Genomic DNA, 13,755 nt, shown 5'->3' with positions numbered 1-13,755 from the left:
TGCCATGACCTTAACTAAGAAATTACTTCATACTGAATCCTATAATTGAAATAAACAATTTCAGGGGCACCTGGCTGGCTCTGTCGGTTGAGCCCCCGACTTCAGCTCAGGTCATGATCTCAACAGTTTGTGAGTTCGAGTCCCGCATCAGGCTCTGTGATGACAACTTAGCTCCTGGAGCCTGCTTTGAGTTCTGTGTCTCCCTCTCTCTCTGCCTCTCCCCTGCTCACACTGTCTCTACCTCTAAAAAATAAATAATCTTAAAAAAAATTAACAATTTCAGAAGACTGTTTTGCCATATGATTAACTGATTCTCTAAAGTGCAAATTTATTAAAATGAAGACGGCTGAGAAATATGCATGTATATTTTTATCTTATAAAAACTAACAAAGGTCTTTCAAGTCACCTATTGTGAAACTTAACTTTTAGTTCAGAGTCTCATCTTAAATAACTATACATTATAGTAATAACTACCATCAACAGAATGTTTGCCGGTGGGTTAAGCACATTTATCACATTTAATACTTGCAATATCCCTAATCATGAACACATTATCAGCATTTTACAGATAAAGTTAAAAATGTACCCACTACCCTTGCTCAAAATAAACCTTTGTCCACACTGCAGTGAAAAAAAATTAGAAGAGACTGACTGCAAATATACACATCTATATAACAGCATAGTCGAATTGGCACATTCTTACATGTACATTACTGTCTCTTAAACACAGACAGCTTTACAATTTACAGAACACTTGTACCTGTCATCTCATTTGTTCCCACAACAGCCCTATCATGGGATTATCATCACTGCTATATGTGCGGGGCTTCAAGGCTCAGAGAGTTTAAGTGATGTCACTCAGCTTTTGATTCCTCATTCTTTCCCAATGCACTATCTTGCTTCTCTGTAATTAAAGAAACATTACCCCCACAGAGTATTATGCAATAAAAAGATGAAATGTACTATAGATCCTTGATAAGCTCTTTCATAAGTTACATAGTTCACCAACAAGTTACTAGAGTTACTGGTTATTTTGATGCCAGTCACAGAAATATAATTTGTATGAATAATTTCTATTAAGATAGTACATTACCCAGGCATCCCCTAGATCCTACCTGTACTGGTCAGAAAACTAAACCCCAAATTAATCAAAATGTACACTATCTCCTTGGGAAAATAGAGAATGTATAAATAAGTCTTTCATGACTTAACACTTCCTTCTAATAGATATCATCTGCCCATAAAACCGCCTACCTACAGCCATTTATCCCACAGTAGATAGTGAGGGTGGCTACTTAAATACACATTTTACAAAAATCTACCTAAGTTTAGCAAATATATGTACACCTAAACAGAGAGATAGGATTACCAATGACTTGAAAACTCATTTGTAAAATAGTTATCTTGGCTTTGCACTTCTGAATATTTTGTACTTCTCAATGTACTTAATAAGCAAAGTTGTTCTACTTCGTGAATTCTACTTCTTTCTATGAATTCTTCTTTCTACCTTTTCCCTTTCTACTTTAAAATCTCCTACTCCACTTAGTGACTTGCTCTATCGTTACTCACTAACTGTCCCAATCCTTAAGCAACTGAAGTTAAAATTGTTGAAGGAAAAGGCACTTAAAATGGTTACTTTCTGTCCAGCTGTATATAAGTCCAATGTGTTAATTAATCTAGATGATGCAAAAAAGAATCTCCTGGTAGAGAAAAGACATGTACAAAATTGGTGAAAAAGGTTTTGGGGTTTGTTTGTTTGTTTGTTTGTTTGTTTGTTTTCAGTAGGGTGGGGGAAGGGCAAGCTGGATTTACAAGTCACAACTGCTTTTTGTCCTGCCTATCCTTCAGGCATCCCTAAGGCTCACTATGAAGATGACAGAAACAAACACAAAATCTTCGAGTTAGAAGTTGATCTGACACTGACATGAAAGCAAGCACTGATTTCATATGAATGTTGCAGAGGTGGTGGTGAGTGGAGAAAACAGTTCCCAGATTGTAAACGTTAACTGAAGATATTAACACAATTAAAAAAAAAATCAGTAAAGGAATGTATATAATATTGCTCTTGTGTTTTACAGTAAGAGTTGTTGCTCTCAGACTGCGTAAAACAAAATTTATTCATGTTTTGTGCATATTAAAAAAATCCTATTGTATCAATTGGTAAGCTATTAAATGCCTATAAAACTAAAAAAAAAAAAAAATCATCAGTATGATTTCAGACATCATTCAACAGTTTTACCCTGGCATTTCTAATTATGCCTGTGATAATTTTCAAGGAAGAAAGACCCATACTCTCCTCCAAGTCTACAGGGGTAAGAGTGCCTCTGAGTAGTTTCTGTGACTGTAGACAAGTCAAAATCACTCCCTCCAATGGGATCTCTCAAAGGCAGACTTTAAGAAAGAAAAAAAAAAAAAAATCAAAGCAAGATGTTTAAAGCACTTTATAAAATATCAAGGATTATCCTATTGCCACCATATTTTCAGATTGGTGGAGTTTTTTCAACTACTCACTTTTAAAGCTATAGAGAAAGCCCTCAACCATTCTTCTGTACTAAAGGTGATAGGGAACAGTAAAGGATAGGAAGAAACTTAACATGGGTAATGAATTCATTGGGGGATCAAGTTCAGCAACTCAATACTCACATCTATCTTCCTTAAGTTAAATAATGCCCAAGAAAGTTAACATACCTGGATTTTAGAACCCTAAAATGGTTACACAGAATACCATTACATTTTTTTAAAGAAAAAAGGGGGTTTCCCTGTAGCCACCCCAGAGAAAACTTCTGTAAAGCAATAAATCACCGTTACAAAAAAGTTTGACTTCCACTCCCATTCTTTACATTTCTGTCTCTTAACTTTGAGAGCCTGCCAAAAGGCTTTGCTCACAATCATGTCAAACAAGTATTTGAAACGAGCATAAACAATTTTTTAATGCATCTTGCTAAAAAGTATCGCAATTTAAAAAAATTTTTTCTTTAATGTTTATTCATTTTTGAGAGACACAGTGCGAGCGGGAGAGGGGCAGAGGGAGAAGGAGGAGACACAGAATCCGAAGCACGCTCCAGGCTCTGAGCTGTCAGCACAGAGCCCAACGCGGTGCTCGAACCCACGAACCGTGAGATCATGACCTGAACTGAAGTGGGACGCTTAACCCACTGAGCCACCCAGGCATCCCTCTCACAATATGTCTTGAACTCCAGCATGGAACGAGGTGACAGTTTTCCAGGTACTTTTAACAACTGTTTAATACTAGACAAGTGGAAAAAGCACAATTTTGGAAAAGGTCTAACAATTTCAAGAAAGTTACTTTCACTTGTGAATATTCAAAAATTTTATCCTAAAGTTAAAACATAGTGGCAAACTAAAATCGAATCCCAAATGGACACACGTGACTTAAGGCCAGAATCTCATTTTAACTCACAGTTTATTTTCCCTATAATAATTACCTCATAACTGTAAGGCAGATCTTTCTTCACCAAATAAAGAATTTCCAGGAATTCTGAAACACCTTACTAAGGAGATTTAATCACATCCACAGATTCCTATCACCCCACAAAGCCATTAAAATACAAGAGTACATAAGTACTTTATAAAGATCGTACATTCCTAAAGAGAGTAAGCATTTCTCTTAAGAGACACAAAGCACCTTCGTAAGATTGAACTACTGGAGTGGCACCTGACTCACCCCAACTCAGTTCTTCAACTTTACTTATTCAGAAAGCAGAGGGAGACAAAGAGTTGCTTCTACAAAGTCAAAAATAGATGAGTCCCTTACTCATTCACAGCCTGTCTGCAAGGACTTTAAACACAAATCTTAAGAAGTTTTATTTGGATTTTAATGTAGTATTGAGAGACTTCAGAGCAAATTAGCAGGTTTTAGGCAGTCATTTGATAGGTATCATTACCAAGTGAAGGGCTACCTCCAGAGTAGGGGGGGAAAAGCACACAAACACCTCTGAGTAGCAGACAGAACATTTAATAAATAGTGAGCCCTATTTATCAACTCTTAAGAATCACATCTCTTTCCAATGTACCACAAAATAAAAACAATGTTCATCACCATGACTAAGTCATAAAGTTTTGCTTCTCCTAATAAGGCAAGTACATAAAACACTCTGAAACAACATCTAAAACGGTCACCTTAAAAATATATATATATAAAGCACAAGAGCTTACACACACACACACACACACACACACACACACACACACACACACACTACAGACCCCTAGGGTCCAAAAGATCTAAATTAATCAATCCATCAGCATTCCAAAACTAATTATTTGAGAATTCCAACTAGAAGAGATCTAAAGCAAAACCCCTCTTCTCTGGTTGTATTTTGGTTTTTCTATGTAAACAGTTCTGTCAAGTGCTTTCTTTGGCAGGCAATAATAAAATAAACTTTATTTCCTGTTCTTTATCCCGTATCAAAACTCTAAAGTTTATCGTCGCCTCTGACATATGGTCACCATGTCCAAGGGTTACTATGAATGATGAAATACATAGTTCACATAAACTTTTCTCTTGAAGTGTCTTCACGGATAACATCTTATCAAAATGTTTTACATCTCATCTCACTAAACCATTATCAGATTGTGGAAAGAGGAATCTGAAGAACACAAGTTCACGTTTAGTGTAGTTTATAAAATCTTCTCTATGCCCCGGCCATACTTCCCTAACCGTAAGCTTTTACTGTTTATAAGCATTTGAAAAACTTCATGCCTTTAAGTACTATCAAAATTCTCAATCAGGATTTCATGCGTTCGGTTCACACCACAGCAAAAGATCAAATGCTGAACTCCTAAAAATAGGGGTGTTAGGAGAGGGACACACAACACTCCGCTGCCAAAGCAAATGCGTCTTGGAGGGGGCAGGGGCGCTCCTGGTACACGTACAGTAGGAGCTCACATTCAGCAAAACCGGGGAGCGAAGGATCAGGTGACTTCACACCACAGACCTTTCAGTCTGATCGGGCCTCACTACCGTCTGGGTGACTAGTAAACGGCTCACCAGCCTAGTTTAACAACTAAATCTGGACTTGCATCCTAGCCACGCGCAACCGGCGGGAGTGGGTTCGGGGGCCGAGGAGCCCCGGAACGCGAGCCCCGGGGCACAGCCCTGGCCTGCGGACTGCGGTTCCCTCCTGGAAGGGTGTCTGGAGAGCTTTCCGACCTGGCAGCGAGGTGTCTGCTCCCCCCACGCGCTCCGCGTCCTCCTCCTCCGTGGAGCCCATAAAGCCCTAGCCACTCCGTCCTCCCTTTCTGAGACAGAGGGCAGCGAGTGCCCGCCGGCAGACAGATCGCCCTGCCGCGTCCGGGGCTCTCCAGCACCCAGCCGCTGCGCCGCCGACTTCCCCGCGCCCCCGGTCTGCGGCCCCAGCTCAAGGCCGCCCCCTCAGGTCGGGGCGGACGCGGCGGCAGCCACGCGGCGGGCGGGCAGGGGGCCGGGCCGCCCGGGCGCAGACGCGCGCGCCGCCCGCTCACCCGACAGCTGCGGGAGCCGCGGCCCGAGGGCCGCCCTTTCAGGCCGCGCGCCGCGGGAGCTCGGGGCGCGGCGGGGGTTAGGCCCCGCGGCCGCCAGACGCGACGGCGGGAAGAGAGCTGAGCCAGCCGCGGACGACGACCCCGCCGCCTGCGGCCGGTGCCCGCGGGTCCGAGCGGCCCGCGCCCTCTCCCCACCGGGACCCTGCGGCCTCCGCCCCGCCGGCGCGTACCTAGGAAGGTCGTGGACGAGACGTGGTTAACCCCGGTGTTTGGGTCGCTGGTCCGCCGCCGGCGCCGCAGCCCCTGGTGCGGCTGCTGCCTCCGCGCTGCCTCGTCCCCCTCCGCCATCTTGTACCGATTTAAAATTAACTCCCCACTGACGTCAAACGCCGCCGCCGCTTTATCAACCTCCCGGGAGCCGGCGGGACGCTGGCGGGTCCTAGCGCCGCCAGTAGCCAGCGCCTCCTTGTCCTCCCCACGCCCTCCCCCGTCCCGCCCATCGGCGCCTTCGCTCCGCCTCCGCCCTGCCAGCCTCCCTGCCCGACTGTCAGCCTGTCCCTAGGCTTTCCTGGCCTCCCGCTACTGGATGGGATTGGGCGGCGCCCCCACCGCGGTCACCTGGCATCCGCACCGCTGCGAGCTCAGTACCACACCCCCTTAGCGCTGGGCTGGTCTGTGTGAACGCAGAAGGGATCTCCAGAGAACCAAGTCCCTCCTTCCCAGTTCAGTAACCCAATTCTTTTTACAGCTCTTCTTCATAATCCTTAACTCGTGCCCTGCACGTGCGGTTGCTTTCGCACGCCTTTCTTTCTCTTTTTTATCCGCCACCTTCTGTGGGGGATACCACCCTACCTGCCTTCCTCCTAAGCTATTGCTCTGCCCTGCTTTTCCTCTTGATCTTTCCTCGCCCAAGTCCCTAATGTTGCTTCCCCTCCAGAGACCATCCTATGGTTTATTTGCAATAGCTCCCATCTGCTTATGAGACCCTCCCCCCTATCTTCTTGACTGCATACCTTTTCTTGCCCCTAGTACCTTGCAGGGACAAGCCAGAAAGCACTGTCATCAGAAAATGAATTGTAGTAGGTCCTTTCCTAACTATGATGAAACCTCCTTGTGAGGATCCAGTGATATCCTGCAGAAAGTGCAGGTCACTTTTTAAAATAAACACCAGTCCGTGGAAGCTTCTGTGAAACACAGTCTCTTTTCTTTTGGATTTCTACTACATCACCAATGCATTAAAAACTCCTTTTCCTTGGTAAAGACAGGCGTCCAGGTATCTGAATTGCTGTCTTGTCCATGTCTTCTCAAAAGTCTAAATATTACAGCCTTACCTCCTGCACAATCTCTTGGAAAGCACTGGTGTCATGAAAGCTTCAGGGTGCCATTTTAGAGGAGTTTTCATTGGGCTGTCTGTTTATTCATCTGTTCTCTGTCTTTATGGAAAGGGACTTGAAGCTCCTCCTGGACTTCCTAACTCCCTGCATCCTGGTTCAAGGCTCAAGCCATAAGCCTGGCCTGATGATGGATTTCCTTTCATAATCTCCCTATGCGGCATCTATCTAGTATGGCCAACAATCTGCTTTCTGCAAGGTATCATCTTGGGCATGAAAAAAGATGCAAAAGGGAGTATTTTTGCAGTGAAAGAATAAACTTTCCGTTAGAGTCAGCAGTGAACTTACTACTGGGTGCACCCCCATCAGGAACCCCCAGGGAGTTAAGGCTGCACTCCTCCTAGTCAATCGACCTAACTGGTATCCTTTCCAGGGTCAGACACTATATTAATGTCATAGACTGCTACTACAGTGCCCCGAACAGGCCCACACAGCTCCCAAGTTCAAGGAGTGTCGAGAAGCTAAATGCAAGTACAGTCAAGAGACTGAGCATTGTCCCATGGTCGCCTCATATCTGTGTGTGTTGGAAAATCCATTCTTTGTTTTCCCCAGTCAGCTATCCCTCTTCAGTATCTCATCACAGTGAAACCTCAGTGTTACTGCAGACTTGTCCCTCCCCCACCCTCCTTCTACACCAAGCGTGTGTAAAGTCAGTCTTGACTTCTAAATCTCTGTCCAGTTCTCCTCTCCATCCCCTCAGACTCCCTCTTGATTCCGCACTCATCATTTCTTTCCCACTACACCGAGGTGGCTTGTTGCTGGGGGCCCTTCTGCTGTGGGTCCTCCACGCAGCCACTGGCTTAAGTTTTCTTCCATGCAAGTTCGGTGATGTGATTTCTCTGCTCAGGATAAAGTCCAAACTCTTCAGAATAGTTGGCAAGGCCTTTCATGATTTGGGCCCTAACTACGTATCGAGCTGCGTTTTTCACTACTCAGTCATTTATTCCTCATTTTTTTCATTTAACAAATGAGTTCTAACACTGTTGTGTGTGCTGAATGACGAGTAATCAACAAGACAGACAAAATTAGTTTACTTAGGTTTTTTTTGTTGTTTTTTTTTCCCCTTCCTACAGCCCACAGACCCCTCCAGTATAAGAAAGTGAGCTCCAGGGGCTCAAAGATCTGTCTTATTCAGGGGTGCCTGACTGGCTCCGTGGTGGAACATATGACTCTTGATTTCAATATCTTGACTTCAAGCCCTATGCTGGGTGTAGAGATTACTTTTAAAAAACTCAGGTTCTACCACTGATTCACCTAATGTTTCAAAACCTCCAGGTCCTCATTTTTTATAACTATTTAAAACAAAATTCTTATGGGCTCAGATGAGTGGGTTTCAGAGCATTTTCTTGACTGCTAAATAGCTAACATTTGTGAAATGTTTACTGTTCCAGCCACCCTTCAAAGTACTTATCATGTGTTAAGTCATTTCATCCTTAATCCTGAGAGGTATATGCTCTGAATATTCTCATCTTACAGTTAGAAAAAACTAAAGTTCCAAGAGGCTTAAAATGTGCCTAAGTGTCAGGACTGGCCTTTGAAGAAGTCTAGGCAATCTGGGTCCAGAGTTTCTGCTCATATCCACTGTGATAGTGTTCATTTTACACACTGTGAATTCGTGGAGGGCAGAAACCATAGCTTATCCACAGCAGGTACTTTGGGATTCTGCCTTCCGTTAGTGTAAATTGTATTAAAAGCTATGTCTTCCAAATACACAACTTTAAAAATCTTTAAATCCGATGAATAAATGGGCAAAAGATGTCCACAATTTGCGACAAAGGCATCATAAAAATGGACCCTAAACATGCGAGAAAATGTTCAGTTTCACTCGTAATAAGAGAAACTCAAAACAACATTAAGACACCATTTCTCACCCATCAGTTTGGCAAAAATTCAAAAGCTTATGATTACATCGTGTTGGCAAGGACATGGGGGAAAACAGGCACTCACACACTGCTTTCTCACTGAAAATGCAAAATGGTACAGCCCCCATGGAGAGGAATTTGGCATTGTCCAACAAACTTCATCCGCATTTACACTTTGACCTGCCAATCACACTTCTGGGCAATAATTCTGAAGGCACAACTCCAATAATACACACACACACAAATTGCACAAGGTTATTCACTGCAGCATTATTTGCAGTTGCAAAATATTAGAAACGAGCTATCTGGGCATCGGTGATGAGTTAAATAAACTATGATAAATACTCATAATGGGGTAATTCGTTGCTGTAAATGGAGAAAAGAAAGACCTCTATGAACTGATAGGGAGTAATCCCCAAGAGATATTCTTACATGAATAAATCAAACTGCAGAAGAGCATCTGTAGTATGCTACCTTTCGAGTGACGGGGAGAAATAAGAAAACGTGCGTGTATCCACTTATGTGTCCAAAAAGAAGCTCCGAAAGGCTAAAGAGAAAACAATAGTTCCCTGAAAGGGGGGTGCGTGGGGAATAAGGCAAAAGGAATACAGAATGGAGTGATGCTTTTCTCACCATACCATTTTATATAGTGTTGACTCTTGAAAACATGTTTCACATGATCAAAAAATTAAAGTTGGGAAGGGGTTTCTAAAACTAAAAGCAAACCAAATAAATGATTATAAAAGTATTTAAATGAATAACATAACCGCACTGAAGAGGAAAAAAGAGCCAACTAATCCAAGTACTTTACAAACATAGAATCAGACTATAAACATTTCTCAATCTTTGTCAGGGTAGGGGGAGAACAGCAAACAAATCCTGAAGCCTTTTTAGTAGGCTTGTTTTTGTAGAGGTATGGGCAAAGCAATTCTGAATCTATTTTAGATGTATTATAGATTGTATTATAGATGTATATAATATTGATATATATCATCAATCTATATATATTTCTATAGTATATAAGTGTATTTAGATATGAGTAAATATATAAACATATTTTAGCTGAATGATAGATGAGTAAATGTGTTGATATTGTTGAGAGCCAGGGTTCTCAATGTGGAAGAAGGGTCATACAAATAATGAAAGGGGGAAAGCAAGGTGAATCCTATGGGATAGACTACACTGAAGGTATTGATATGGACTGAAGCTTTATAAAAATGAATACATACATGTGTGTATGTAAGTGTAAATGTGCATATATACGTATATGCATACATACAGATTATGTATGTATATATGTACGTGCACATATTTCCTTTTCCTATCCACAGAATATGCCTATAAGCAAAGACACCCAAGTAGCAATGATCATACCCAATGCCCAAACTTGGTCTCTAATATGATTCCCTACTGAAAGGAAGCAGGAGTCCATAGAGAAATCACTGGTTTCTGAGCTAGAACAGGGTGGGTACAAGATGATACATGAGCATCATTTTGTGACAGAATAAGGAGGTACTCAAAGAAAAAAAAAAGATAGGGCATATCAAAAAGACACAGAAGGGTCTCCCACTGGCCAAATTTGAAACAATTTAAGGACTAACACAATTAAGGACTACAATGAATTATAGAAAATAGAGAAAATAAGAATCTATGAGTCTATACCAATGACAGATTAGATAGATAAATAGATGATAGATAGATAGATAGATAGATAGATAGATAGATAGATAGATAGGAGGTAGACAGACAGATAAAGGGAAGACTCTTGTCTACAGTAGAATGCTGAGGGTCAACTGGTAAATGTGGAGACTGTGCTAGAGTTAAAGACTCATCAATTTGCAACCATGACAGCAAAGATTGGGTCAGACAAGAATCATCAATGGATACTAAATCTTGGGGTGAAAATTTGACAAATCTAGGGTCGAATATTTGTGTGTCTTCAAGTTTCTCTTCACATCTGCTTATTAATTGCAAGAGAAAAATAGAAATGGAAATTAGACAACACTTTAACTAGGTGATTAAAATTAACATCCCCAGCGGTGCCTGACTGGCTCAGTTGATAGAGCATGTGACTCTTGATCTCGAGGTCATGAGTTCAAGCCCCATGTTGGGTGTAGAGTACTGAAAAAAATATTTAACATCACCAGTGAGGAGGCAAGTGGATATCATGTGCCTCCACATGTGATGCCCCGAGAAAAACACAGCATCGCTTATGTAGTATGCCAATCTGGCATGAACCTAACCATGAGGGAACCTAAGACAAACCTAAAACAAGAAACATTCTATTCAAAAAAAGGGGGGGGGGATATTTTCTTCAAAAGCGTCAGTGTCATAAAAGAAAAAGGACTGGAAATGTTCTATATTAAAGGAGGCTGAAAAGGCATAACAACCAACTACATCAGATATTGATCTGATCCTAGCCTGGATCCTGTACAGGAGGGGGAAATGCTATAAAGGACACTATGGAGTCAACTGACAAAATTGGAATACAGATGGTAGGTAAAAGTACCGTATCAGTAGTAAATTTGTGAAAGCATATTCTTATTTCTTATTTATATAAAATACATACAGGAGTATCTTAAAGAGCCAGCATGTATAAAATTTCTCCTCAAATGGTTTAGAAAATATTAGAGACAGAGAGAAAGAGAGAGGGACAGAGAAGAAGAAGAAGAAGAAGAAGAAGAAGAAGAAGAAGAAGAAGAAGAAGAAGAAGAAAGCAGAAACCAGAAAGGAAGAAAGGAAACAATAAAGCACAAGGGGCAAAATATTTGCAATAGTGAATCTGGATATCAAACCTATAGGTGGTCAATATTTATTATTATTCTTGAAACTTTTCTGTAATTTTAAAATTATTTCCAAAATTGATTTGTTTGGGTTTTATAATTTTAAAAATGTAAAAAAAAAATTTTTAATTGTTTCTTTTAAAGGACAAAACATATCTCTTTAATTGGATCGAAGATCGATCAAAATTTACACTTCATGTCTCACTATTCAGTTATTAAAAATAATCACCATTAACAACTTAGTGGCAGAAGAAAATTTTTATAATGTCAAGGAGGAAAAAAGTGGATTACAACTATGTAAAGACATGTATGGACATAGAAAAACTGGTAGGAGGTATGTTAAAAACTGGTAAGATGATACAGGGATTATATTTATTCTCTATTTTACAAATCTTCTGTAGTCCTGCTGTATTGCCCAAAATATTTTAAAAAATTACTTTGCAAGTGGCTCATTTGGGCTTCTAACAAATTTCTGTGATAGAGGATAGAAGAGATCTTGATTTCAAGAGGAAGTGTTTAAGTTGGACATTCTAATGTCTATGACTTCCTTCTCGGAAGAAATCTTAGAAAATATTTGCACATGGGGCACCTGGGTGGCTCAGTCGTTTAAGCGTCCAACTTAGGCTCAGGTCATGATCTTGTGGTTCATGAGTTTGAGCTCCACATCAGGCTCTCTGCTGTTAACACAGAGCTTGCTTCAGATCCTCTGTTCCCCCCACCCCCACCTCTGCCCCTCTCCCACTCACTCTCTCTCTCTCTCAAAAATAAATAAATATCTAAAAAAATATTTGCACAAGTTAGCAATAATAGAAAAATTTTAAACAGAGTAACTAATGGCCCAACATCTCTCAAATTCCATTTCTGATATGTAGCTTGTTCCTTTTATATAGAACATAGCTAAAATACCTTGGGATATTCTTCACAGCTTATTCTATGTCCCTAGAACAGAAGGAAAACTCTCAGCATATTCTCGAACCATCCAGTCTGGATTTTCCAGCTGATTCTGATTTCGTACATAATCCCCTATTATGTATGAAATCGTGCATTCAGATGTTCAGTTGTGAATATGTCATCACTATGCTTTTGAGGAGAATTGGAGAACTTCCTTCCCCGTTTCCTCTTCTCTTAATAATTACTCACTCCCTTTTCCTTTCTTACAGGACCTCTGGAAATTGCTTGATTTCCCTGAAAAGTTGAACAGGAAGAATAAAGCTGATGTACAGAAAAGCCATGGACTCAATCTAAATATATTTAACCTGAATCAGGAGTCTGTTCCAGTTGTCACATAAAACTAAGGAAATAACATTTCCATGGTTGGCAATATTCTTTGAGTAACTAAGGTTGTCCGAGGGTTCTAGGTCCCGTTCTGGGACCTGAACCACCACCACAATCAAAGAATAATAAACCTTTCCCTCATCTGGACATCAATGGCAGGACCTTTATCAACTTCTAAGTTGCATCCTCCTAACATCTAAGTGACATACAGTTTGGGATGCTTGTTTTGTCAGGGCATTTTCTGTTTTATTATTGGCCTGAAGAATATAGTATTTTTTTATTTTTTTATTTTTTAAGTTTATTTATTTATTTTGAGAGAGAGCACGTGCGCGTGCACAGGAGGAGCAAAGAGAGAGGGGGAGAGAAAGAATCCCAAGCAGCCTCCACACTGTCAGAGAGGAGCCCAATGTGGGGCTCGAACTCACGAACTGTGAGACCATGACCTGAGCCGAAATCAAGAGTCGGATGCTTAACTGACTGAGCCACCCAAGCGCCCAAGACCTTATATTTTTTTAAAAGACCAAACAAAGAAAAAAGCTCTAAAAGGATCATTCCACAAAGATTTATACATTGTCACTTACTCACTAAAAAATTGCCAAGACATGTAGAAATAAACAGTTTATAAGCAGGACAGCATAGATCGTTTGCTAAATTAAAGCTGATATAGTCAACAGAAATGCTACTGCGGTCTTTATTGACCTGTAAGTTTACCTGAGAAGTCATTTTACTCTCTACTGTTGTGCGTAGGTGTTCTTTTGGAAGATTCAAAACGTCATGTAATAGAGATGTTATGGTTTTCCCTCACTTCAGTTTTAAGGAATCCAATTCTGTCAGTCTGGTTCCCCATGTGTTTCCCTTTCCTTTCCTCCGATATACTTTTCTCCTTTTGGTGTTCTGTGCATCTTGCCCCCCACCCCCACCCCAGTCTGTGGTTACTATGCCTGAATCAAGATGGGCCAA

The 13,755-nt window shown here is 41.2% G+C and overlaps 1 protein-coding gene across 4 annotated transcripts in view; it reads right to left on the bottom strand.

Moving 5' to 3' along the window:
• Positions 1-5,867, bottom strand: part of ATL2 (atlastin GTPase 2) — a 56,654-nt gene extending 50,787 nt beyond the window's left edge. For 2 of the 4 annotated variants that reach the window (XM_019447178.2, XM_019447198.2), the window contains exon 1: positions 5,715-5,867. In XM_019447178.2, coding sequence (XP_019302723.1) covers positions 5,715-5,832 — 118 coding nt within the window. In that variant the 5' untranslated portion in view covers positions 5,833-5,867. The remainder of the gene's footprint in view (positions 1-5,714) is intronic. The other 2 variants (XM_019447188.2, XM_053890994.1) reach the window with 2 other exon arrangements.
• Positions 5,868-13,755: the final 7,888 nt, after the last annotated feature.

This window comes from Panthera pardus, unplaced genomic scaffold, assembly GCF_024362965.1.
Source record: "Panthera pardus isolate Hobbes unplaced genomic scaffold, ASM2436296v1 HiC_scaffold_26, whole genome shotgun sequence".
Taxonomy (NCBI): domain Eukaryota; kingdom Metazoa; phylum Chordata; class Mammalia; order Carnivora; family Felidae; genus Panthera; species Panthera pardus.
Note: the sequence above shows the minus strand (reverse complement) of the source record. Positions and strands in the feature narration are given on the sequence as shown.